Source organism: Struthio camelus, chromosome 37, assembly GCF_040807025.1.
Source record: "Struthio camelus isolate bStrCam1 chromosome 37, bStrCam1.hap1, whole genome shotgun sequence".
Lineage (NCBI taxonomy): Eukaryota > Metazoa > Chordata > Aves > Struthioniformes > Struthionidae > Struthio > Struthio camelus.
The window spans coordinates 229,975-256,809 of NC_090978.1; the positions used below are offsets into that span (position 1 = coordinate 229,975).

General features: G+C 69.1%; 2 protein-coding genes across 2 annotated transcripts in view; one reads left to right on the forward strand and one right to left on the reverse strand.

Moving 5' to 3' along the window:
- Positions 1-600: 600 nt before the first annotated feature.
- Positions 601-6,159, forward strand: LOC138063912 (F-actin-monooxygenase MICAL2-like). The gene is made up of 2 exons (XM_068924056.1): positions 601-1,108; positions 5,592-6,159. The coding sequence occupies exons 1-2, from the start codon at positions 688-690 to the stop codon at positions 5,891-5,893; spliced, it is 723 nt and encodes a 240-aa protein (XP_068780157.1). The 5' UTR covers positions 601-687; the 3' UTR covers positions 5,894-6,159.
- Positions 6,160-7,264: 1,105 nt separating this feature from the next.
- LOC138063886 (polyunsaturated fatty acid lipoxygenase ALOX15B-like) overlaps positions 7,265-26,835 on the reverse strand; it is a 60,140-nt gene continuing 40,569 nt past the window's right edge. Inside the window, exons 3-12 of the mRNA XM_068924000.1 lie at positions 19,472-19,573; positions 16,390-16,562; positions 15,063-15,206; positions 13,298-13,501; positions 12,664-12,750; positions 12,226-12,395; positions 11,606-11,727; positions 10,421-10,521; positions 9,552-9,722; positions 7,265-8,505 (exon numbers count right to left, since the gene is read on the reverse strand). Coding sequence (XP_068780101.1) covers positions 8,326-8,505; positions 9,552-9,722; positions 10,421-10,521; positions 11,606-11,727; positions 12,226-12,395; positions 12,664-12,750; positions 13,298-13,501; positions 15,063-15,206; positions 16,390-16,562; positions 19,472-19,573 — 1,454 coding nt within the window. The 3' untranslated portion in view covers positions 7,265-8,325. The remainder of the gene's footprint in view (positions 8,506-9,551; positions 9,723-10,420; positions 10,522-11,605; positions 11,728-12,225; positions 12,396-12,663; positions 12,751-13,297; positions 13,502-15,062; positions 15,207-16,389; positions 16,563-19,471; positions 19,574-26,835) is intronic.

A 26,835-nucleotide genomic window follows, 5' to 3' on the forward strand; every position in this document is an offset into this window, starting at 1 on the left:
CACGGCGCACGCGCACCCTTCCCGCGAGCCGAAAGCGTCTCTGTGCGCCTGCGCAGCCACCCCGGAGGGGGCAGCCGGAGTATGTGTAATCCCCCCCGTGGGCCGAAGCCGGCGCTTTGCGCCTGCGCAACCACCCCGGAGGGGTAGAGGGCGCATGCGCACCCCCTCCCGCGAGCCGAAAGCGTCTCTGTGCGCCTGCGCAGCCACCCCGGAGGGGGTACCCGGCGCATGCGCACCCCTCCCGCGAGCCGAAAGCGTCTCTGTGCGCCTGCGCAGCCACCCCGGAGGGGTAGAGGGCGCATGCGCACCCCTCCCGCGAGCCGAAAGCGTCTCTGTGCGCCTGCGCAGCCACCCCGGAGGGGGCACCCGGCGCATGCGCACCCCTCCCGCGAGCCGAAAGCGTCTCTGTGCGCCTGCGCAGCCACCCCGGAGGGGTAGAGGGCGCATGCGCACCCCCCTCCCGCGAGCCGAAAGCGTCTCTGTGCGGCTGCGCAGCCACCCCGGAGGGGTAGAGGGCGCATGCGCACGCCTCCCGCGAGCCGAAAGCGTCTCTGTGCGCCTGCGCAGCCACCCCGGAGGGGCACCCGGCGCATGCGCAGTGAGTCCGGCGGGGCGGGGCCGGGCCGGTAGCGGCGGGGCCGGTAGCGGCGGGCGGTCGGGCGGGCGGAGGGGGCCGGTTGGCGGGCGATGCCGGCGCAGCGCGCAGCCAGCTGGCCCGAGGAGCACACGCGGGTGCTGGTGTCGCTGTGGCGGGCGTACTCGCGCGAGCACGACTTCAGCCGCAGCACCAAGAACATCCACCACTACGAGGCCATCGCCCGGCGCCTGGCGGCCCTCGGCATCCAGCGCACCGGCGCCCAGTGCCGCGACCGCATCAAGCACCTCAAGCAGCTCTACCGCAAGGCCCGCCTGGCCCACAACGCCGCCGCCCTCTGCCCCTGCTTCGCCGAGCTCGAGCAGGCCCTGGGCCCGCCAGCCGCCGGGCCCCGAGGCCAGGCCGAGCCGCCGCCGCCGCCTCCTCCTCCTCCTCCTCCTCCCGCCGCCTCGCCGCTGCTGCTCAAGGCCGAGCCCGAGGAGTGCGGAGGAGCCGCCATGGAGCCGCAGCCCGGTGAGTCGGGGGGTTTCCTTCCCCCCCCCCCTCCCCGTCTTGCACCTCACGCCGGTATCCTGCCTCCCCTCCCCTCCCTCACCCCGGTATCCTGCCCCCTGGGAACCCCCCCATCTGCCCCTCACCCCGGTATCCTGCCTCCCGGGACCCCCCCCGTCTGCCTCTCACCCCGGTATCCTGCCTCCTGGGAACCCCCCCATCTGCCCCTCACCCCGGTATCCTGCCTCCTGGGAACCCCCCCGTCTGCCCCTCACCCCGGTATCCTGCCCCCTGGGAACCCCCCCGTCTGCCCCTCACCCTGGTATCCTGCCTCCTAGGACCCCCCTGTCTGCCCCTCACCCCGGTATCCTGCCTCCTGGAAGCCCCCCGTCTGCCCCTCACCCCGGTATCCTGCCCCCTGGGAACCCCCCCGTCTGCCCCTCACCCCGGTATCCTGCCTCCCGGGACCCCCCCCGTCTGCCCCTCACCCCGGTATCCTGCCCCCTGGGAACCCCCCCGTCTGCCCCTCACCCCGGTATCCTGCCCCCTGGGAACCCCCCCGTCTGTCCCTCACCCTGGTATCCTGCCTCCTAGGACCCCCCCCGTCTGCCCCTCACCCCGGTATCCTGCCTCCTGGGAACCCCCCCATCTGCCCCTCACCCCGGTATCCTGCCCCCTGGGAACCCCCCCATCTGCCCCTCACCCCGGTATCATGCCTCCTGGGAACCCCCCCCGTCTGTCCCTCACCCTGGTATCATGCCTCCTGGGAACCCCCCCCATCTGCCCCTCACCCCGGTATCCTGCCTCCTGGGAACCCCCCCGTCTGCCCCTCACCCCGGTATCCTGCCCCCTGGGACCCCCCCCGTCTGCCCCTCACCCCGGTATCATGCCTCCCGGGACCCCCCCCGTCTGCCCCTCACCCCGGTATCATGCCTCCCGGGACCCCCCCCGTCTGCCCCTCACCCCGGTATCCTGCCTCCCGGGACCCCCCCCATCTGCCCCTCACCCCGGTATCCTGCCTCCCCTCCCCTCCCTCACCCCGGTATCCTGCCCCCTGGGAACCCCCCCATCTGCCCCTCACCCCGGTATCCTGCCTCCTGGGAACCCCCCCCCCGTCTGCCCCTCACCCCGGTATCCTGCCTCCTGGGAACCCCCCCCGTCTGTCCCTCACCCCGGTATCCTGCCTCCTGGGAACCCCCCCGTCTGCCCCTCACCCCGGTATCCTGCCTCCTGGGAACCCCCCCCCCGTCTGCCCCTCACCCCGGTATCCTGCCTCCTGGGACCACCCCTGTCTGTCCCTTACCCCGGTATCCTGCCTCCTGGGAACCCCCCGTCTGCCCCTCACCCCGGTATCCTGCCCCCTGGGAACCCCCCCCCGTCTGCCCCTCACCCCGGTATCCTGCCTCCCGGGACCCCCCCCGTCTGCCCCTCACCCCGGTATCCTGCCTCCTGGGAAGCCCCCCGTCTGCCCCTCACCCCGGTATCCTGCCTCCTGGGAACCCCCCCGTCTGTCCCTCACCCCGGTATCCTGCCTCCTGGGAACCCCCCCGTCTGCCCCTCACCCCGGTATCCTGCCTCCCGGGACCCCCCCCGTCTGCCCCTCACCCCGGTATCCTGCCTCCCGGGACCCCCCCCGTCTGCCCCTCACCCCGGTATCCTGCCTCCCGGGACCCCCCCCGTCTGCCCCTCACCCCGGTATCCTGCCTCCTGGGAACCCCCCCATCTGCCCCTCACCCCGGTATCCTGCCTCCCGGGACCCCCCCTGTCTGTCCCTCACCCCGGTATCCTGCCTCCCGGGAACCCCCCCGTCTACCCCTCACCCCGGTATCCTGCCTCCCGGGACCCCCCCCGTCTGCCCCTCACCCCGGTATCCTGCCTCCCGGGACCCCCCCCGTCTGTCCCTCACCCCGGTATCCTGCCTCCCGGGACCCCCCCCGTCTACCCCTCACCCCGGTATCCTGCCTCCCGGGACCCCCCCCGTCTGCCCCTCACCCCGGTATCCTGCCTCCCGGGACCCCCCCCGTCTGCCCCTCACCCCGGTATCCTGCCTCCCGGGACCCCCCCCGTCTGCCCCTCACCCCGGTATCCTGCCTCCCGGGACCCCCCCCGTCTGCCCCTCACCCCGGTATCCTGCCTCCCGGGACCCCCCCCGTCTGCCCCTCACCCCGGTATCCTGCCTCCCGGGACCCCCCCCGTCTGCCCCTCACCCCGGTATCCTGCCTCCCGGGACCCCCCTCGTCTGCCCCTCACCCCGGTATCCTGCCCCCTGGGAGCCCCCCTGTCTGCCCCTCACCCTGATATCCTGCCTCCCGGGAGCCCCCCCATCTGCTCCTCACCCCAATATCTGGCCCCCCTGACCCTGCTGTCTGACCCTCACCTCAGTATCCCACCCCCCAAGACCCCCCCACCTGCCCCTCACCCCGGTATCCCGCCCCACAGGACTCCCCTATCTGCCCCTCACCCCGGTATCCTACCTTGTTCCCAGTTCATTTTCGTGGTAGAGGGTCGCGAGCTCCCGTTTTCCCTTCTCCTGATGTACCGCCGTGGCCCGCCAAGCCGTGGCCCGTGTCCTTGTCCCACCTCCTTGCTCCCCGTAGGCTTTTGTGGTGACGGGAGACGTTCTCCTGGTCCCTCGCCCCAAAACGTCCTCGTGGCTGGTCCCCGGTGGCCTGCTGAGCCGTGGCCCGTGTCCTTGTCCCACCTCCTTGCTCCCCGTAGGCTTTTGTGGTGACGGGAGACGTTCTCCTGGTCCCTCGCCCCAAAACGTCCTCGTGGCTGGTCCCCGGTGGCCTGCTGAGCCGTGGCCCGTGTCCTTGTCCCACCTCCTTGCTCCCCGTAGGCTTTTGTGGTGACGGGAGACGTTCTCCTGGTCCCTCGCCCCAAAACGTCCTCGTGGCTGGTCCCCGGTGGCCTGCTGAGCCGTGGCCCGTGTCCTTGTCCCACCTCCTTGCTCCCCGTAGGCTTTTGTGGTGACGGGAGACGTTCTCCTGGTCCCTCGCCCCAAAACGTCCTCGTGGCTGGTCCCCGGTGGCCTGCTGAGCCGTGGCCCGTGTCCTTGTCCCACCTCCTTGCTCCCCGTAGGCTTTTGTGGTGACGGGAGACGTTCTCCTGGTCCCTCGCCCCAAAACGTCCTCGTGGCTGGTCCCCGGTGGCCTGCTGAGCCGTGGCCCGTGTCCTTGTCCCACCTCCTTGCTCCCCGTAGGCTTTTGTGGTGACGGGAGACGTTCTCCTGGTCCCTCGCCCCAAAACGTCCTCGTGGCTGGTCCCCGGTGGCCTGCTGAGCCGTGGCCCGTGTCCTTGTCCCACCTCCTTGCTCCCCGTAGGCTTTTGTGGTGACGGGAGACGTTCTCCTGGTCCCTCGCCCCAAAACGTCCTCGTGGCTGGTCCCCGGTGGCCTGCTGAGCCGTGGCCCGTGTCCTTGTCCCACCTCCTTGCTCCCCGTAGGCTTTTGTGGTGACGGGAGACGTTCTCCTGGTCCCTCGCCCCAAAACGTCCTCGTGGCTGGTCCCCGGTGGCCTGCTGAGCCGTGGCCCGTGTCCTTGTCCCACCTCCTTGCTCCCCGTAGGCTTTTGTGGTGACGGGAGACGTTCTCCTGGTCCCTCCCCCCAAAACGTCCTCGTGGCTGGTCCCCGGTGGCCTGCTGAGCCGTGGCCCGTGTCCTTGTCCCACCTCCTTGCTCCCCGTAGGCTTTTGTGGTGACGGGAGACGTTCTCCTGGTCCCTCGCCCCAAAACGTCCTCGTGGCTGGTCCCCGGTGGCCTGCTGAGCCATGGCCTGTGTCCTTGTCCCACCTCCTTGCTCCCCGTAGGCTTTTGTGGTGACGGGAGACGTTCTCCTGGTCCCTCGCCCCAAAACGTCCTCGTGGCTGGTCCCCGGTGGCCTGCTGAGCCGTGGCCCGTGTCCTTGTCCCACCTCCTTGCTCCCCGTAGGCTTTTGTGGTGACGGGAGACGTTCTCCTGGTCCCTCGCCCCAAAACGTCCTCGTGGCTGGTCCCCGGTGGCCTGCCGAGCCATGGCCCGTGTCCTTGTCCCACCTCCTTGCTCCCCGTAGGCTTTTGTGGTGACGGGAGACGTTCTCCTGGTCCCTCGCCCCAAAACGTCCTCGTGGCTGGTCCCCGGTGGCCTGCTGAGCCGTGGCCCGTGTCCTTGTCCCACCTCCTTGCTCCCCGTAGGCTTTTGTGGTGACGGGAGACGTTCTCCTGGTCCCTCCCCCCAAAACGTCCTCGTGGTCGGTCCCTGTGATCCAACGAGCTGTGACACGTGTCCTGCTTGTCTCTCCTTCTCGTTCCCCGTGGATTTTTGTGGGGGTGGGTAACGTTCTTCTGATTCTTGGCCCCAAAACGCCCCCGTGGCCGGCCGACCTGCGACGCCCGTCATTTCTGGTCCCTCATCCTCACTTCGTACGGGCTTTCAGGGCCATAGGGAAACTCTCTTGCTCCCTCACCCCCAAACGCCCCTCGGTGACCCAACGCGCCGCGTCCTCACCCTCTCCCCGGGGCCCGGCAGGGGCGTCGAGCTACGAGGAACCCGCCAGCCCGCCGGGAGCGCTGAGCCAGCGGACGGTGCGGCTGCGGGGCAAGCGCAAGCGGGCCGTGGACGACATGGTGGCGGAGATGCAGCGGCGCAGCGAGGAGCACAAGGAGCTGCAGCGGGCCCGCCTGGCGCAGGAGGAGCGCCTCGTCGAGCGCTTCCTCGAGCAGGAGAAGAGCCAGCGGGAGCAGGACCGCCTCCTCCTCGAGCGCCTCTTCAAGATGGTCCTCAGCCGGCCTCAGCACGTCTGCCTCTGCCAGAGGCCCGGTTTGGATTAGCCCCATCGCGTCCGCCGCGGGCCCCCTCGCCCCGACGGGATCCCCCTTTCCTCCCGCCCCGGTTCGATTTGCGCTGGCGCCGTCCCCTCCTGCTCCCCTCCTCGCCTGGAGCGGGGCTCGTTCCCTTCGGTTCGTGGTTTGAGGGAGGCGGGACGGGACGTGGCTCTTCCGGTCCGTGGCCCCGGGTGGTGTGGCCGTCCTCGCGGCGGGCCGTTGTCGCTGGGAATAAACCTTGTGGCGCCCTCGGGACCCCACGGCCACCCCCACCCGCCCTGTCTCTCTGTGGATCTGTCCTTGGGGTGGGGTGGGGACGTGGCGTCCGGCCTCGTGGCCCTCGTTTTGGTGGGTAGGGCGTCCCACGGCTGGGACGTCTGCGCGATTGGGGTGTTCCTTGTCCCCGTGGCTGGGATGTTCTTCATCCCCGCGACAAGGGTGGCCTTGTGGCTGGGGTGTCCCTCGTTCCCACAGGTGGGGTGTCCCCACGGCCGGAGTGTTCCTCATCCCCCTGGCTGGGATGTCCCTATGGCTGGCATGTCCCTCATCTCCATGGCTGGGATGTCCCTCCAGCAGAGGTGTCCTCATGGCCAGGGTGCCCCTCATCCCCATGGCTGAGATGTTCCTCCAGCAGAGATGTTCTTATGGTTGGGGTGTCCCTCATCTCCATGGCTGGGATGTCCCTCCAGCAGAGGTGTCCCCATGGCTAGGGTGTCCCTCATCCCCATGGCTGAGATGTTCCTCCAGCAGAGATGTTCTTATGGTTGGGGTGTCCCTCATCTCCATGGCTGGGATGTCCCTCCAGCAGAGGTGTCCCCATGGCTAGGGTGTCCCTCGTCCCCATGGCTGAGATGTCCCTCCAGCAGAGGTGTCCCTGTGGTCAGGGTGTCCTCGTAGCCAGGGTGTCCCTCATCCCTGTGACTGAGATGTCCCTGTGGCTGGCATGTCCCTCACCCCCACGACCGGGATGTCCCCACGGCTGGGATGTCCCCCAGATGTGGGACATCTGCACAGCAGAGGTATTCCTGTGGCAGGGATGTTCCAGGTGTCCCCATGGTGGAGGTGCCTGTCATCCCCATGGCTATCATGTCCCCGTGGTTGGGAGATCCACCCAACCAAGGTGTCCCCATGGCCAGGGTGTCCCTCATCCCCACAGCGGGGATGACCCTACAGGTGTCCCCACAGCTAAGATGTCCCTCACCCCCATGGCTGGGATGTCCTGTGTCCTCGTGGCCACAGTGTCTCATGTTCCCATGGCTGGGGCGTCTCCAGCCCCACTTCCCCCAGGCTGGGGTGTCCCCACGCCCGGGGTGTCCCCAGACTCAGTCTTGAGGGTCGCTCGGGAGTGAAGCCACGTGGAGGGTGAGGAGGAACTGCCTTTATTTCCCTGGCCTCTGACCCCCCTGCCCCAGGGAGGTCGGGGCCAAGGGGAAACCGAGGCAGGGGGTTGAGATGGGGCCAAAGGGTGGGCTGAGGAGGATGAGGATGGGCCCAGAGAGGCTGGGATGGGCTGAGGAGGGCAAGGATCAACGAAGGAGAACGAGGATGGGTTGAGAGAGAATGAGAAAGGGCTGAGGAACACGAGGATGAGCTGGGATGGGTCAAGGAGGCTGAGGATGGGTTGAGGGTGGGCCAAAGAGGACAAGGATGGGCTGAGCGAGGATGAGGGTGGGCTGAGGAGGCCAGGAATGGACCAGGGAAGCCAGAGCTGGACAGAAGAGGTTGGAGATGGGTTGAGATAGTTGGGGGCGGGCCAGGGATGGGCCTCGGAGGTCGGGAACGAGCCAGGGTTGGGCTGAGGGAGGCTGAGGAGACCCAGAGAGTCCAAGGATGGGCCGAGGAGGTCAGGAATGGGTCAGAGTGGGGCTGGGGGAGGCCAAGAAGACCTGGAGAGGCCGGGGATGGGCTGAGACAGCCAGGAACGGGCCAAGGAGGTCAGGAACGATCCAGGACTGGGATGGAGGAGGCCGAGGAGACCTGGAGAGGCCGGGGATGGGCTGAGGAGGCTGGGGACCGGATGAGGAAGCCAAAGGTGGATGAAGAAAACTGGGAATGGGCCAAGGAAACTGGGGGTGGGCCAGGGCTGAGATGGAGCCCAAGGAGACCTGGAGAAGCTGGGGATGGGCTAAGGAGGTCAGGAATGATCCAGGGCTGGGCTGGAGGAGGCTGAGGACACCCAGAGAGGCCAGGGATGGGCAGAAGAGGTCAGGAACAAGGCAAGGCTGGGATAGAGGAGGCCAAGGAGGGACCGAGGAGGTCAGGGATGGACTGAGGAGGCCAGGGATGGGCCGAGGAGGTCAGGAACAAGCCAGAGCTGGGCTGGGGGAGGCCAAGGAGACCCAGAGAGGCCGAGGATGGGCCGAGAAGGTCAGGGGTGGACCAAGGAGACCGGGGATGGGTGGAGAAGGTCAGGAACAAGCCAGAGCTGGCGTCCAGGCTCAGATGGAGACGCTGTTCTGCACCTCGGCGGGGTCGAGGTAGGGGTAGGGCAGGGGCAAGGTGGCGTTGCGGGCCCGGATGTCGCGGGAGATCTGGGCCAGGCGCTGCTGGAAGGCGGCGATGAGGCGCCGCGGGGCCTCCTCCGTGAAGTGCTCCTCGGGGTAATAGCCCAGCGGGCGCTGCGGGCACCCGGACGCCTGGGTCCCTCGGACGCCTGGGACCTCGCGGCAGGGGCGGCCAGGACGCCGAGGGGCCCCGGGGGGAGGGGGAGGTCTGGGCGCCTGGGTCCCTCGGGGTAGTTGGGGGCGGATGGGGGGGATTGGGGTACCCAGACGCCTGGGTCCTCAGCACAGTGGTGGGGGGGCACCTGGATAACTGGGTCCCCCATGGGGTAGGGTGAGGGCACCTGGACACCTCGGTCCCCCATGGGGTGGGGTGGGGTCACCTGGACGCCTAGGACCCTCATGGGGTAGGCTGAGGGCACCTGGACACCTGGGTCCCCCATGGAGTGGGGTCACCTGGACTCCTAGGTCGCCCGTGGGGTGGGGTGGGGGTCACCTGGACGCCTGGATCCCCCATGGGGTGGGGTAGGGGCACCTGGACACCTGGGTCCCCCATGGAGTGGGGTCACCTGGACTCCTAGGTCGCCCGTGGGGTGGGGTGGGGGTCACCTGGACGCCTGGATCCCCCATGGGGTGGGGTGAGGGCACCTGGACACCTGGGTCCCCCATGGGGTGGGGGCTGCTGGACACCTGGGTCCCCGGTGGAGTGGGGCAGGGTCACCTGGACACCTGGGTCCCCCATGGGGTGGGGGCTGCTGGACACCTAGGTCCCCGGTGGAGTGGGGCAGGGTCACCTGGACACCTGGGTCCCCCATGGGGTGGGGTCACCTGGACTCCTAGGTCCCCTGTGGGGTGGGGTGGGGGTCACCTGGATGCCTGGATCCCCCCATGGGGTGGGGTAGGGGTACCTGGACACCTGGGTCCCCAGTGGAGTGGGGCAGGGTCACCTGGACACCTGGGTCCCCCAGGGGGTGGGGTCACCTGGACGCCTAGGTCCCCCGTGGGGTGGGGTGGGGGTCACCTGGACGCCTGGATCCCCCATGGGGTGGGGTAAGGGCACCTGGACACCTGGGTCCCCCATGGGGTGGGGGCTGCTGGACACCTAGGTCCCCGGTGGAGTGGGGCAGGGTCACCCGGACGCCTGGGTCCCCGGTGGAGCTCACCAAGTCGCCGGGCTCGTAGCTGACGGTGCTGAAGAGGGCGATGGCGGCGCCGGTGGCCCCGGCGCTCGGCAGCGTGGCCAGGACGCTCTCGGCCGTGGCCTGGCCCTTGGCCCGCGGCGGCGGCCGCCGCATGGTGGCCGGCGTGTTGGGCATCCAGGCCGCGAAGTCATACTTGGAGGGGGTGTGGGGACGCAGGGTCAGCGGGGACCCAGGTGTCCGGGCCCTGGGGTTCCCGTGGCCACCCGGGCGGGTTGTCAGCCCCGGTGTCCCACCATGTGCCCTGTGGCCACCTGAGTGGGCTGTCATCCCCCTGTGTCCCCTATGGACTCCGTGTGGCCCCTCTGGCCACCCAGGTCCCTCCCTTGGTCACCCAGGTCCCCCTGCAGCCACCCAGGTTCCTGTCACTCTCTATGTCCTTCCATGCCCCCCATGGATCCCGTGGCCACCCAGGTCCCCATCACCCCCTTCCACATGCCCCAGGTGCCCCCGTGGCCACCTAGGTCCTTGTCACCCCCTGTGTCCCCACAGGTGCTCCTTGTCCCCAGTGGCCATCTGGCTGCCTCTCTGGCCACCCACGTGGCCTGTCACTCCCTGCCATTCTCCATCCATGTCCCGTATAGTCCCTGTGGCCCCCCCAGGTCCCTGTCACCTACCCTTTTGCCCCCACCCAGGGGCCACCCAGGTCCCCCCACGGTCACCTAGGTCCCCGTCACCTTGCTATGTCTATCCATGTCCCCCTTGGTCACCTTGGTCCCCATCACCCCCTCCCCCCAGTATCCATCCATGTCCCTCATGGCTCCTGTGGCTACCTAGGTCCCCACCATGTGCCCCAGGTCCCCCATGCCCCATATCCCCCTGCGGGTCCCCACCTGGCCGCTGTTCACAGCGGCGTGGCGGGCTGAGCAGCAGAAGATGATCATGGTGAGGAACTTCACCAGCTCGGGGCGGTTGTGCAGCGCCATCGGGAACCCTGGGGACGAGAGCCACCATGGCCCCTGGTGAGGTCACCCATGACCTCACCCCCCCCCCCCGGGTGCCGCCACTGTCTCCCCCGATGGTGACACGTGGTGTGGCCGTGGTGTGGCATGACAATGACCGTGACCATGGCCGTGGTGGGAATGTGTGTGACCATGGCAATGGGTGGGCTGTGACCATGGCTGTGGCTGTGGCATGACCGTTTGTGGTCACCATTTGTGTGACTGTCCCCGTGGCCATGACCATGATCGTGACCATAAGGCTGGCATGACAACGATCGTGGCTATGACTGTGGCCGTGGTGGGACTCTGTGTGGCCATGGCAGTGGGCACACCATGACCTTGATGGTGGCTATGACCATCGCTATGGCCGTGGCATGACCATGCGTGGCCATTGTGTGACTGTGCCTGTGGCCATGAGCACAAGGGTGACCATGGCCATGACTGTGGCCATGGCAGCAGAAGGGGCTGTGGCCACGGTGGTGACCACGTGTGGCGATTGTGTGACTGTGCTGTGGCCATGACCACGGCATGACCACGTGTGACCGTGACATGAGCACGGCTGTGGCACGACTCTGCGTGACCACTGCAATGGGTGACCACGGCCATTACTGTGATGATGGCCACAGCCATGGTATCACCATCCTGGTGGCCACGATGTTGGCCATGACCATGGCCACGGTGTGACTGTGGCCATGGCAGTGGCCATAATGGTGGCAGTGCTGTGACCATGGCCACAACCTTGACCACGGCCACGTCCTTGACTGTGACCATGACCATTTCAATGTCCGTGGCCATGACCACGGTCATCACCATGGCAGTGACTGCAGCCATGACCGGCCATGGCCACGCCCATGACTGTTGAGTAGTGGCCATGACTTGCCAGAACCACGGCCGTGACCATGACTGTGGCCATGGTGGCCACGACCATGACCGAGGCTGTGGCATGACCGCGACCACGACCATTGGCTGATACCCATAAAGGTGGCCGTGACCACGACCATTGGGTGGTGGCCATAGTGGTGGCCATGACTGCGACCATGGCGGTGGTCATGACCACGGCGGTGACGGCCCTGTTACCTGTGTCCTTGTTGCCCAGGACGGCGTTGGTGAAGATCTCATCCACCCAGGTCTGGAGCTCAGGGTCGTCGCGCACGGCGCTGTCCTCGCGGTAGTAGAGCGCCACAATCCCTGCCACGAAGCTGGGCCACCACGGCGACACCGGTGAGCCACGGCCGTGGCCGCCGCCCTGCCGTCAGCCCCAGCAGCGCCTGGCCCCATGGTCCTCATCCCTTGGGGTCACCATTCCCGTGGTCCTTGTCCTTGTGGTCCCTGCCCTTGTGGCTCCTCATCACTTTTGTCCCCGTCCCCATGGTCCCTGTCCCCATGCTCCTGTCCCCGTGTCCCCATCCCCCTTGTCCCATCCCGCTTGTCCCCATCCCCATGGTCCCTTCTCTGTGTCCCCCTCCCCACATGTCCCCCCGTGATCCCATCCCCATTGTCCCACCCCTGTGGTTCTCATCCCAGTTGTCCCCGTCCCTGTGTCCCCTGCCCACATATCCCCAATCCCTGTGTCCCTAACCCCATGTCCCCATCTCCTTATTCCCCTCCCTGTGTCTCCATCCCTACGTCCCCATCCCCGTGTCCCCATGTCTACATCCCTGTGGCCCCATGCTGATGGCCCCGTGTCCCCGTGCCACCTCTCGATGGCCCCCCAGATGCTCAGGGCGTCATCGCGGTAGTAGTAGCCGGGGATGGTGGTGACGCCGCGACGCTCCAGGTCGTCGGGGACGCAGAGCTCGGCGTAGGACAGCACCGCCGTGGCCCGGGCCACCAGCTCCAGCGTCCCCGCCCGGCCGATGGACGTGACCTAGGGACGTCACCGCCGCCGTCACCCCCGGTCGCCCGCCCGATACGGGGACCCAGGCGTCCGGGTGCCCTTGCTCCCCCATAGCACCCACAACCGCTGGGGACGCAGGTGTCCGGGGGACCCAGGTGTCTGGGAGACCCCTCTCCCCCTCCCCCCCCAATACCACCACCAACCCCCAGGGACCCAGGTGTCCAGGTGGCCCTGTTCCACCCATCCACCCACCCTGGGGACCCAGGTGCTGGGGAGGGGGCCCAGGCGTCCGGCTCACCTGGTCGATGAGCCCCCCGGGGCTGAGCAGACTCTCCCGGGCCATGGTGTTAATGTAGACAGTGAGACGGCCGTGGGGCAGCAGGAGCTGGGACGTGGGGGACATGGTGGGACATGGAGGGACATGAGAGATGGGGACATGGAGGGACATGGGGGACATGGGGGGTCATGGACATGGAGGGACATTGGAAACATGGAGGGACATGGAGGACATAGGGGGACATGGAGGGACATCTGGGACATGGGGGGACATGGGAGATGGGGACATGGAAATGGGAGACAAGGGGGGACATGGGGGATGGGGACATGGAAGACATGGGGGAACATGGAGGAACATGGAGGGTCATGGACATACATAGAGGGACATGGGGGACATGGAAGGTCATAGGGGACATGGGACATGGGACATGAAGGGACTTGGAGGGACATAGGAGAGACATGAGGATTTGGAGCAACATGGAGGGACATGGGGGACATGGAAGGTCATGGGGGACATGGAGGGACCTAAGGGGACGTGGGGGGATATGGGGGATGGAGGAACACGGGAGGACATGGAGGGACATGAGGGGACATGGGGGACACGAGGGGACATGGAGGGCCCCCCTCCAGGCAGGGCTTTGGGGGGCTGCGGTTACCTTGTAGAGGGGGTGGCAGGCGGGCAGGCAGCGCAGGGTGGCCAGGGCGAAGACCTCGGCCAGGAAGTGGGTGTGCAGCAGGTGGGTGACCATCTCGTGCAGGTGGAAGTAGGCGCAGCGCACCCACAGCTTGGCCAGCAGCCAGTCCCACGGTGCGTCCGTGGGCACGAACACGGGGACGTCGGGGCCCGGCGTCTGCGACAGCTGGGGCACGGGGACGTGGGGACGTGGGGCACAGGGCGATGGGACAGGGACGTGGGGATGTGGGGCACGGAGCGATGGGATATGGGGATCATGGGACGCAAACTATGGGGACATGGCACACGGGGACGTTGGATGTGGAGAAATGGAGAAATGGGTGCCATGGGGTGGCCGTAGGGTGACCATGGGGCAGGATGGGTGCCGTGGAGCAGTTTTGGTGCCCATGGGGTGGTCGTGGGGCAGGATGGGTGCCATGGGGTGGCTGTGGGACAGGTTTGGTGCCCATGGGGTGGCCGTGGCGCAGGATGGGTGCCATGCGGTGGTGGTAGGGTGACCATGGGGCAGGATGGGTACCATGGGGTGGGTGCAGGGCAGCTTTGGTGCCCATGGGGTGGCCGTGGGGCAGGATGGGTGCCATGGGGTGGTGGTAGGGTGACCATGGGGCAGGATGGGTGCCCATGGGGTGGCCATGGGGCAGCTTTGGTGCCTGTGGGATGATCATGGGGCAGGATGGGTGCCATGGGGTGGCCATGGGGCAGCTCTGGTGCCCATGGGATGACCATGGGGCAGGATGGGTGCCATGGGGTGGTGGTAGGGTGACCATGGGGCAGGATGGGTGCCATGGGGTGGGCGCGGGGCAGCTTTGGTGCCCATGGGATGACCATGGGGCAGGATGGGTGCCATGGGGTGGTGGTAGGGTGACCATGGGGCAGGATGGGTGCCATGGGGTGGCCGTAGGGTGACCATGGGGCAGGATGGGTGCCATGGGGCGGCCGTGGGGCAGCTCTGGTGCCCATGGGATGACCATGGGGCAGGATGGGTGCCATGGGGCGGCCATGGGGCAGCTTTGGTGCCCATGGGATGACCATGGGGCAGGATGGATGCCATGGGGTGGGCGCGGGGCAGCTTTGGTGCCCATGGGATGACCATGGGGCAGGATGGGTGCCATGGGGTGGTGGTAGGGTGACCATGGGGCAGGATGGGTGCCATGGGGTGGGCGCGGGGCAGCTTTGGTGCCCATGGGATGACCATGGGGCAGGATGGGTGCCATGGGGTGGTGGTAGGGTGACCATGGGGCAGGATGGGTGCCATGGGGTGGCCGTAGGGTGACCATGGGGCAGGATGGGTGCCATGGGGCGGCCGTGGGGCAGCTCTGGTGCCCATGGGATGACCATGGGGCAGGATGGGTGCCATGGGGCGGCCATGGGGCAGCTTTGGTGCCCATGGGATGACCATGGGGTAGGATGGATGCCATGGGGTGGGCGCGGGGCAGCTTTGGTGCCCATGGGATGACCATGGGGCAGGATGGGTGCCATGGGGTGGTGGTAGGGTGACCATGGGGCAGGATGGGTGCCATGGGGTGGCCGTAGGGTGACCATGGGGCAGGATGGGTGCCGTGGGGCGGCCGTGGGGCAGCTCTGGTGCCCATGGGATGACCATGGGGCAGGATGGGTGCCATGGGGTGGCCATGGGTTGCCCACGGGGCAGGATGGGTGGTGCCATGGGGCAGCGGTGGGGTGCCCACGGGGCAGGACGGGTGCCGTGGGGCGGGCGCGGGGCCCACCTGGATGGCGAGGGGCACGAGGGTGCCGGCGGGGCGCAGGTGCAGGAGGCAGAGGGGGGCGGCCACGAACTGGGGCTCCCCGGCGATGCGGCTCCCGGCGATGCCGGCCAGCAGCCCAAAGTCGGCCAGGAAGAGGGTGCCGCGCTGCGGGTGCCCGGACGCCTGGGTCCCTCCCGGACGCCTGGGCCCCTCCCCGGACGCCTGGGTCCCTCTCGGACACCTGGATCCCTCCCGGACGCCTGGGTCCCTCCCGGACGCCTGGGCCCCTCCCCGGACGCCTGGGTCCCTCTCGGACACTTGGGTCCCTCCCGGACGCCTGGGTCCCTCCCGGACGCCTGGGCCCCTCCCCGGACGCCTGGGCCCCTCTGGACACCTGGGCCCCTCCCCGGACGCCTGGGTCCCTCTCCGACGCCTGGGCCCCTCCCCGGACGCCTGGGTCCCTCCCAGACGCCTGGGCCCCTCCCCGGACGCCTGGGTCCCTCTCCGACGCCTGGGCCCCTCCCCGGACGCCTGGGTCCCTCCCGGATGCCTGGGCCCCTCCGGACGCCTGGGTCCCTCCCGGACACCTGGGTCCCTCCTGGACGCCTGGGCCCCCCCCAGATGCCTGGGTCCCTCCCGGACACCTGGGCCCCTCCGGACACCCGGGTCCCTTCCCCGGACGCCTGGGTCCCTCCCCAGATGCCTGGGTCCCTCTCGGACGCCTGGGCCCCTCCGGACGCCTGGGTCCCTTCCCCGGACGCCTGGATCCCTCCCGGACGCCTGGGCCCCTCCGGACGCCTGGGTCCCTTCCCCGGACGCCTGGATCCCTCCCGGACGCCTGGGCCCCTCCTGGACGCCTGGGTCCCTTCCCCGGACGCCTGGATCCCTCCCCGGACACCTGGATCCCTCCCGGACGCCTGGGCCCCTCTGGACGCCTGGGTCCCTTCCCCGGACGCCTGGGCCCCTCCGGACGCCTGGGTCCCTTCCCCGGACACCTGGGTCCCTCCCCGGACGCCTGGGTCCCTTCCCCGGACGCCTGGGCCCCCCCTGGATGCCTGGGCCCTTCCCTGGACACTTGGGTCCCTCCCCGGACACCTGGGTCCCTGCTGGGCGCCTGGGCCCCCTGGGCACCCAAGTCCCTGGATGCTGAGATCCCCCTGCGCCCCCCCCCCCCATTACCTTGGACACTTGGGTCCCCCGGACGCCTGGGTCCCCCCCGGACACCTGGGCCCACCCCATCCCCTCCAGGACATATGGGTCCCACCGGAGGCCTGGGCCCCCCACGCCATGTCCTCCTGGACGCCTGGGCCCTCCTGGACGCCTGGGCCCCCCCTCCTCGGCCGCTGACCTCCATCTCCTGGGACAGGGAGGTGCCGGGGCCGAGGGCGGGCGCCACCATGGCGGGGGTGACGGCGAAGTTGGGGGGCAGGCGGGCGCAGCGGCGCAGCAGCACGGGGTTCACCCCGTTGAGGAACTGGTACCCGAAGAAGGCGTCGTCCTGCCAGTGCTCCGCCACGTACTCTGTGCGCCGGGGGGGGGGGTCAGCGGGCCCGGACGCCTGGGCCCCATCCCTGGCCAGGCCCTCAAACACCCCCGGACGCCTGGGCCCCTCGCTGAGAACCCCCTGATGCAGCCCGGACGCCTGGGCCCCTTCCTGACATCCCCCCAATCCAACCCCGGACACCTGGGCCCCCTCTCCCAGCCAGACCCCAACACCCCCGGACGCCTGGGCCCCTCGCTGAGAACCGCCCCGAAGCAGCCCAGACGCCTGGGCCCCTTCTCCCGGCCAGGCCCTGACACCCCTGGACGCCTGGGCCCCTCGCTGAGAACTCCCCGACGCGGCCCGGACACCTGGGCCCCTTCTCCCGGCCAGGCCCTGACACCCCTGGACGCCTGGGCCCCTCACTGAGAACCCCCCCGACGCAGCCCGGACGCCTGGGCCCCCTCTCCCGGCCAGGCCCTGACACCCCCGGATGCCTGGGCCCCTCGCTGAGAACCCCCTGATGCAGCCCAGACGCCTGGGCCCCCTCTCCCGGCCAGGCCCCAACACCCCCGGACGCCTGGGCCCCTCGCTGAGAACCCCCTGATGCAGCCCGGACGCCTGGGCCCCCTCTCCCGGCCAGGCCCTGACACCCCCGGACGCCTGGGCCCCTCGCTGAGAACCCCCTGATGCAGCCCGGACGCCTGGGCCCCTTCCTGACTTCCCCTCAATGCAGCCCCGGACACCTGGGCCCCTCACTGAGAACCCCCCGACACGGCCTGGACACCTGGGCCCCTTCCTGACTTCCCCTCAATGCAGCCCGGGACGCCTGGGCCCCTCGCTGAAAACTCCCCGACGCAGCCCTGACGCCTGGGCCCCCTCTCCCGGCCAGGCCCCAACACCCCCGGACGCCTGGGCCCCTCACTGAGAACCCCCTGATGCAGCCCGGACGCCTGGGCCCCTCGCTGAGAACCCCCTGATGCAGCCCCGGACGCCTGGGCCCCTCGCTGAGAACCCCCCGACGCAGCCCGGACACCTGGGCCCCTTCCTGACATCCCCCCAATCCAACCCCGGACACCTGGGCCCCCTCTCCCGGCCAGACCCCAACACCCCCAGACGCCTGGGCCCCTCGCTGAAAACTCCCCGACGCAGCCCGGACGCCTGGGCCCCCTCTCCCGGCCAGGCCCTGACACCCCCGGATGCCTGGGCCCCTCGCTGAGAACCCCCTGATGCAGCCCGGACGCCTGGGCCCCTTCTCCCGGCCAGACCCCAATACCCCCCGGACGCCTGGGCCCCTCGCTGAGAACCCCCTGATGCAGCCCGGACGCCTGGGCCCCCTCTCCCGGCCAGACCCCAACACCCCCGGACGCCTGGGCCCCTCTCTGAGAACCCCCCCGACGCGGCCCGGACGCCTGGGCCCCTCACTGAGAACTCCCCGACGCAGCCCGGACGCTTGGGCCCCCTCTCCCGGCCAGACCCCAACACCCCCGGACGCCTGGGCCCCTCGCTGAGAACCCCCTGATGCAGCCCGGATGCCTGGGCCCCCTCTCCCGGCCAGGCCCTGACACCCCCGGACGCCTGGGCCCCTCGCTGAGAACCCCCTGATGCAGCCCGGACACCTGGGCCCCTTCCTGACATCCCCCCAATGCAGCCCCGGACACCTGGGCCCCTCTCTGAGAACCCCCCGACGCAGCCCGGACACCTGGGCCCCTTCCTGACATCCCCCCAATACAACCCCGGACGCCTGGGCCCCCTCTCCCGGCCAGGCCCCAACACCCCCGGACGCCTGGGCCCCTCTCTGAGAACTGCCCTGATGCAGCCCGGACGCCTGGGCCCCCTCTCCCGGCCAGACCCCAACACCCCCGGACGCCTGGGCCCCTCGCTGAGAACTCCCCAACGCGGCCCGGACGCCTGGGCCCCCTCCCCTGGCTGGACCCCCTGACACTCCCCCCCCGGACACTTCAGCCCCCCCCCCTGCACCGAGGGCTCCCGGACGCCTGGGCCCCATCTCCCAACCAGGCCCTGACACCCTCCCGGACTCCTGGGTCCCTTGGGGCATTTGGGGGTATTAGGGTTTGGGGGTGTTAGGGGGTCCTGGGGGGTATTCGGGGGTATCTGGGGGTATCAGGGGACATTAGGGGGTGTTGGGGGTATCAGGAGGTATCTGGGGGCACTTTGGGGTATTCGGGGGGTACCGGGGGCATTTGGGGGCATTTGGGGGTACTCAGGGGTATTTATGGATATTCGGGGGTGTCAGGGTGTCGGGGGTAGGTAGGGGAAGTTGGGGGTACTCGGGGGTAGGTGGGGGGTGTCGGGGGTATTTGAGGGTATCAAGGGTATTTTGGGGTTATATTGGGGGTATTCGGGGGTACTGGGAGTTCCTCGGGGGGTAGGCGGGGGTAGGTGGGGGGTACTCGGGGGTAGGTGGGGGTACTCAGTGGGTACTTGGGTAGGTGGGGGTACTCAGGGATACTCGGGGGTACTCGGGGGGGTACTCGGGGGGTAGGTGGGGGTACTCAGTGGGTACTTGGGTAGGTGGGGGTACTCAGGGATACTCGGGGGTACTCGGGGGGTACTCGGGGAGTACTGGGGGGTACTGGGGAATACTCGGGGGTACTCGGGGGTACTCGGGGGGTAGGTGGGGGAACTCAGTGGGTACTTGGGTAGGTGGGGGTACTCAGGGATACTCGGGGGTACTCGGAGGTACTCGGGGGGTACTGGGGAATACTCGGGGGTACTCGGGGGTACTCGGGGGGTAGGTGGGGGTACTCGGGGGGTACTTGGGTAGGTGGGGGTACTCAGGGATACTCGGGGGTACTCGGAGGGTACTCGGAGGTACTCGGGGAGTACTGGGGAATACTCGGGGGTACTCGGGGGTACTCGGGGGGCAGGTGGGGGTACTCGGGGGGTACTTGGGTAGGTGGGGGTACTCAGGGATACTCGGGGGTACTCGGGGAGTACTGGGGGGTACTGGGGGGTACTGGGGGGTACTGGGGAATACTCGGGGGTACTCGGGGGTACTCGGGGGGTAGGTGGGGGTACTCGGGGGGTACTGCGGGGGTAGTCGGGGGGTAGTCAGGGGGTACTGGGGGGTACTGGGGGGTACTGGGGGGTACTGGGGGTCCCACCAGCGACGGGCGACGCGAGGCAGCCGAGGAGGCGGCGGAGGTGCTCGAAGCTGCGCCAGGAGCCGCCGGCACCGCTCAGACCCCGGAGCCGGGAGGAGAGCTGCCTGCGGGGGGACACGGGGACCACGGACACGTGTGGGACACGGGGACCACGGACACGTCCGGGACACGGGGACCACGGACACGTCTGGGACACGGGGATCACGGACACGTCCGGGACACGGGGATCACGGACACGTGTGGGACACGGGGGACCGCGGACACGTCTGGGACACGGGGATCACGGACACGTGTGGGACACGGGGATCACGGACACGTGTGGGACACGGGGACCGCGGACAGGTCTGGGACACGGGGGATCACGGACACGTCTGGGACACGGGGACCGCGGACACGTCTGGGACACGGGGGATCACGGACACGTCTGGGACACGGGGGATCACGGACACGTGTGGGACACGGGGGACCGCGGACACGTCTGGGACACGGGGACCGCGGACACGTCTGGGACACGGGGATCACGGACACGTCTGGGACACGGGGGATCACGGACACGTCTGGGACACGGGGACCACGGACACGTCTGGGACACGGGGGAGCACGGACACGTCTGGGACACGGGGGATCAAGGACACGTCTGGGACACGGGGACCGCGGACACGTCTGGGACACGGGGACCGCGGACACGTCTGGGACACGGGGATCACGGACACGTGTGGGACACGGGGACCGCGGACACGTCTGGGACACGGGGATCACGGACACGTCTGGGACACGGGGACCACGGACACGTCTGGGACACGGGGATCACGGACACGTCTGGGACACGGGGGACCACGGACACGTCTGGGACACGGGGATCACGGACACGTCTGGGACACGGGGACCGCGGACACGTGTGGGACACGGGGACCGCGGACACGTCTGGGACACGGGGATCACGGACACGTCTGGGACACGGGGACCGCGGACACGTCTGGGACACGGGGGATCACGGACACGTCTGGGACACGGGGACCACGGACACGTCTGGGACACGGGGATCACGGACACGTCTGGGACACGGGGGACCGCGGACACGTCTGGGACACGGGGACCGCGGACACGTCTGGGACACGGGGAGCACGGACACGTCTGGGACACGGGGATCACGGACACGTCTGGGACACGGGGGACCGCGGACACGTCTGGGACACGGGGATCACGGACACGTCTGGGACACGGGGACCGCGGACACGTCTGGGACACGGGGATCACGGACACGTCTGGGACACGGGGACCGCGGACACGTCTGGGACACGGGGACCGCGGACACGTGTGGGACACGGGGACCGCGGACACGTCTGGGACACGGGGGATCACAGACACGTCTGGGACACGGGGACCACGGACACGTCTGGGACACGGGGATCACGGACACGTCTGGGACACGGGGACCGCGGACACGTCTGGGACACGGGGACCGCGGACACGTCTGGGACACGGGGGATCGCGGACACGTGGGGGACACGGGGGACCGCGGACACGTCTGGGACACGGGGACCGCGGACACGTCGGGGACACGGGGACCACGGACACGTCTGGGACACGGGGGATCACGGACACGTGTGGGACACGGGGACCGCGGACACGTCTGGGACACGGGGACCACGGACACGTCTGGGACACGGGGGATCACGGACACGTGTGGGACACGGGGACCACGGACACGTCTGGGGCACGGGGACCGCGGACACGTCTGGGACACGGGGACCACGGACACGTGTGGGACACGGGGATCACGGACACGTCTGGGACACGGGGACCGCGGACACGTCTGGGACACGGGGACCACGGACACGTCTGGGACACGGGGGATCACGGACACGTCTGGGACACGGGGACCACGGACACGTCTGGGACACGGGGATCACGGACACGTCTGGGACACGGGGACCGCGGACACGTCTGGGACACGGGGACCACGGACACGTCTGGGACACGGGGGACCACGGACACGTCTGGGACACGGGGACCGCGGACACGTCTGGGACACGGGGACCACGGACACGTCTGGGACACGGGGGATCACGGACACGTCTGGGACACGGGGAGCACGGACACGTCTGGGACACGGGGACCGCGGACACGTCTGGGACACGGGGACCACGGACACGTGTGGGACACGGGGGATCACGGACACGTCTGGGACACGGGGACCACGGACACGTCTGGGACACGGGGGATCACGGACACGTCTGGGACACGGGGAGCACGGACACGTCTGGGACACGGGGATCACGGACACGTCTGGGACACGGGGGAGCACGGACACGTCTGGGACACGGGGACCACGGACACGTCTGGGACACGGGGGACCACGGACACGTGTGGGACACGGGGACCGCGGACACGTCTGGGACACGGGGACCACGGACACGTGTGGGACACGGGGACCACGGACACGTCTGGGACACGGGGACCGCGGACACGTCTGGGACACGGGGGACCGCAGACACGTCTGGGACACGGGGACCACGGACACGTGTGGGACACGGGGATCACGGACACGTCTGGGACACGGGGATCACGGACACGTCTGGGACACGGGGACCGCGGACACGTCTGGGACACGGGGATCACGGACACGTCTGGGACACGGGGAACACGGACACGTCTGGGACACGGGGGATCACGGACACGTCTGGGACACGGGGAGCACGGACACGTCTGGGACACGGGGACCGCGGACACGTCTGGGACACGGGGACCACGGACACGTGTGGGACACGGGGGATCACGGACACGTCTGGGACACGGGGATCACGGACACGTCTGGGACACGGGGGATCGCGGACACGTGTGGGACACGGGGACCACGGACACGTCTGGGACACGGGGGACCGCCGACACGTCTGGGGCACGGGGACCGCGGACTCGTCTGGGACACGGGGATCACGGACACGTCTGGGACACGGGGGATCCCGGACACGTCTGGGACACGGGGACCACGGACACGTGTGGGACACGGGGGACCGCGGACACGTCTGGGACACGGGGACCGCGGACACGTCTGGGACACGGGGGACCACGGACACGTCTGGGACACGGGGATCACGGACACGTGTGGGACACGGGGATCACGGACACGTCTGGGGCACGGGGACCACGGACACGTGGGGGACACGGGGACCGCGGACACGTCTGGGACACGGGGACCACGGACACGTGTGGGACACGGGGGATCACGGACACGTCTGGGACACGGGGATCGCGGACACGTCTGGGACACGGGGGACCGCGGACACGTCTGGGACACGGGGGATCACGGACACGTCTGGGACACGGGGATCGCGGACACGTCTGGGACACGGGGACCACGGACACGTGTGGGACACGGGGGACCGCGGACACGTCTGGGACACGGGGACCGCGGACACGTCTGGGACACGGGGGACCACGGACACGTCTGGGACACGGGGATCACGGACACGTCTGGGACACGGGGACCGCGGACACGTCTGGGACACGGGGACCACGGACACGTGTGGGACACGGGGACCGCGGACACGTCTGGGACACGGGGACCGCGGACACGTCTGGGACACGGGGGACCACGGACACGTCTGGGACACGGGGATCACGGACACGTGTGGGACACGGGGACCGCGGACACGTCTGGGGCACGGGGACCACGGACACGTGGGGGACACGGGGACCGCGGACACGTCTGGGGCACGGGGACCGCGGACACGTCTGGGACACGGGGACCACGGACACGTGTGGGACACGGGGGATCACGGACACGTCTGGGACACGGGGGACCACGGACACGTCTGGGACACGGGGGATCGCGGACACGTGTGGGACACGGGGACCACGGACACGTCTGGGACACGGGGGACCGCGGACACGTCTGGGACACGGGGGATCACGGACACGTCTGGGACACGGGGACCACGGACACGTCTGGGACACGGGGGACCACGGACACGTGTGGGACACGGGGACCACGGACACGTCTGGGACACGGGGGATCACGGACACGTCTGGGACACGGGGATCACGGACACGTCCGGGACACGGGTCCACGGACACGTCTGGGACACGGGGGATCACGGACACGTGTGGGACACGGGGACCACGGACACGTCTGGGACACGGGGACCGCGGACACGTCTGGGACACGGGGACCACGGACACGTCTGGGACACGGCGATCACGGACACGTCTGGGACACGGGGACCGCGGACACGTGTGGGACACGGGGGATCACGGACACGTCTGGGACACGGGGGACCACGGACACGTCTGGGACACGGGGATCACGGACACGTCTGGGACACGGGGACCGCGGACACGTGTGGGACACGGGGACCACGGACACGTGGGGGACACGGGGACCGCGGACACGTCTGGGACACGGGGGACCGCGGACACGTCTGGGACACGGGGACCACGGACACGTGTGGGACACGGGGGACCACGGACACGTCTGGGACACGGGGACCGCGGACACGTCTGGGACACGGGGATCACGGACACGTCTGGGACACGGGGGATCACGGACACGTGTGGGATACGGGGACCGCGGACACGTCTGGGACACGGGGGATCACGGACACGTCTGGGACACGGGGATCGCGGACACGTCTGGGACACGGGGGATCACGGACACGTCTGGGACACGGGGATCACGGACACGTCTGGGACACGGGGACCGCCGACACGTCTGGGACACGGGGGATCACGGACACGTCTGGGACACGGGGGATCACGGACACGTGTGGGACACGGGGATCGCGGACACGTCTGGGACACGGGGGATCACGGACACGTCTGGGACACGGGGATCACGGACACGTCTGGGACACGGGGGACCACGGACACGTGTGGGATACGGGGACCGCGGACACGTCTGGGACACGGGGGATCACGGACACGTGTGGGACACGGGGACCACGGACACGTCTGGGACACGGGGATCACGGACACGTCTGGGACACGGGGGATCACGGACACGTCTGGGACACGGGGAGCACGGACACGTCTGGGACACGGGGACCGCGGACACGTCTGGGACACGGGGACCACGGACACGTCTGGGACACGGGGGATCACGGACACGTCTGGGACACGGGGGACCACGGACACGTCTGGGACACGGGGACCACGGACACGTCTGGGACACGGGGGATCACGGACACGTCTGGGACACGGGGGATCACGGACACGTGTGGGACACGGGGATCGCGGACACGTCTGGGACACGGGGGATCACGGACACGTCTGGGACACGGGGATCACGGACACGTCTGGGACACGGGGGACCACGGACACGTCTGGGACACGGGGGATCACGGACACGTCTGGGACACGGGGACCGCGGACACGTCTGGGACACGGGGACCACGGACACGTCTGGGACACGGGGATCACGGACACGTCTGGGACACGGGGGATCACGGACACGTCTGGGACACGGGGACCACGGACACGTGTGGGACACGGGGACCGCGGACACGTCTGGGACACGGGGACCACGGACACGTCCGGGACACGGGGGATCACGGACACGTCTGGGACACGGGGGACCACGGACACGTCTGGGACACGGGGACCACGGACACGTGTGGGACACGGGGGATCACGGACACGTCTGGGACACGGGGAGCACGGACACGTCTGGGACACGGGGACCGCGGACACGTCTGGGACACGGGGACCACGGACACGTGTGGGACACGGGGGATCACGGACACGTCTGGGACACGGGGACCACGGACACGTCTGGGACACGGGGGATCACGGACACGTCTGGGACACGGGGGATCACGGACACGTCTGGGACACGGGGAGCACGGACACGTCTGGGACACGGGGACCGCGGACACGTGTGGGACACGGGGACCGCGGACACGTGTGGGACACGGGGGATCACGGACACGTCTGGGACACGGGGATCACGGACACGTGTGGGACACGGGGACCGCGGACACGTCTGGGACACGGGGACCGCGGACACGTCTGGGACACGGGGACCGCGGACACGTCTGGGACACGGGGATCACGGACACGTCTGGGACACGGGGACCACGGACACGTGTGGGACACGGGGACCACGGACACGTCTGGGACACGGGGATCACGGACACGTCTGGGACACGGGGACCGCGGACACGTCTGGGACACGGGGACCACGGACACGTCTGGGACACGGGGGACCGCGGACACGTCTGGGACACGGGGACCGCGGACACGTCTGGGACACGGGGATCACGGACACGTGTGGGACACGGGGACCGCGGACACGTCTGGGACACGGGGATCACGGACACGTCTGGACACGGGGGACCACGGACACGTCTGGGACACGGGGACCGCGGACACGTCTGGGACACGGGGGACCACGGACACGTCTGGGACACGGGGACCGCGGACACGTCTGGGACACGGGGACCACGGACACGTCTGGGACACGGGGACCACGGACACGTCTGGGACACGGGGACCGCGGACACGTGTGGGACACGGGGATCACGGACACGTCTGGGACACAGGGACCACGGACACGTCGGGGACACGGGGACCACGGACACGTGTGGGACACGGGGGACCACGGACACGTCTGGGACACGGGGACCGCGGACACGTGTGGGACACGGGGATCACGGACACGTCTGGGACACGGGGGACCACGGACACGTCTGGGACACGGGGATCACGGACACGTGTGGGACACGGGGACCGCGGACACGTCTGGGACACGGGGATCACGGACACGTCTGGGACACGGGGACCGCGGACACGTCTGGGACACGGGGATCACGGACACGTCTGGGACACGGGGACCGCGGACACGTCTGGGACACGGGGACCACGGACACGTCGGGGACACGGGGACCACGGACACGTGTGGGACACGGGGGACCACGGACACGTCTGGGACACGGGGACCGCGGACACGTGTGGGACACGGGGATCACGGACACGTCTGGGACACGGGGGACCACGGACACGTCTGGGACACGGGGATCACGGACACGTGTGGGACACGGGGACCGCGGACACGTCTGGGACACGGGGATCACGGACACGCCGGGACACGGGGACCGCGGACTCGTCTGGGACACGGGGACCGCGGACACGTCTGGGACACGGGGATCACGGACACGTCTGGGACACGGGGGATCCCGGACACGTCTGG

What these genes read in the sequence shown, in the direction of transcription:
- LOC138063912 (XM_068924056.1), top strand. Translation starts at nt 688, where the DNA reads ATGCCGGCGCAGCGCGCAGCCAGCTGGCCCGAGGAGCACACGCGGGTG. An exon ending in CGCCATGGAGCCGCAGCCCG is followed by an intron (nt 1,109 to 5,591) that starts GTGAGTCGGGGG and finishes GGGGCCCGGCAG; the next exon opens with GGGCGTCGAGCTACGAGGAA.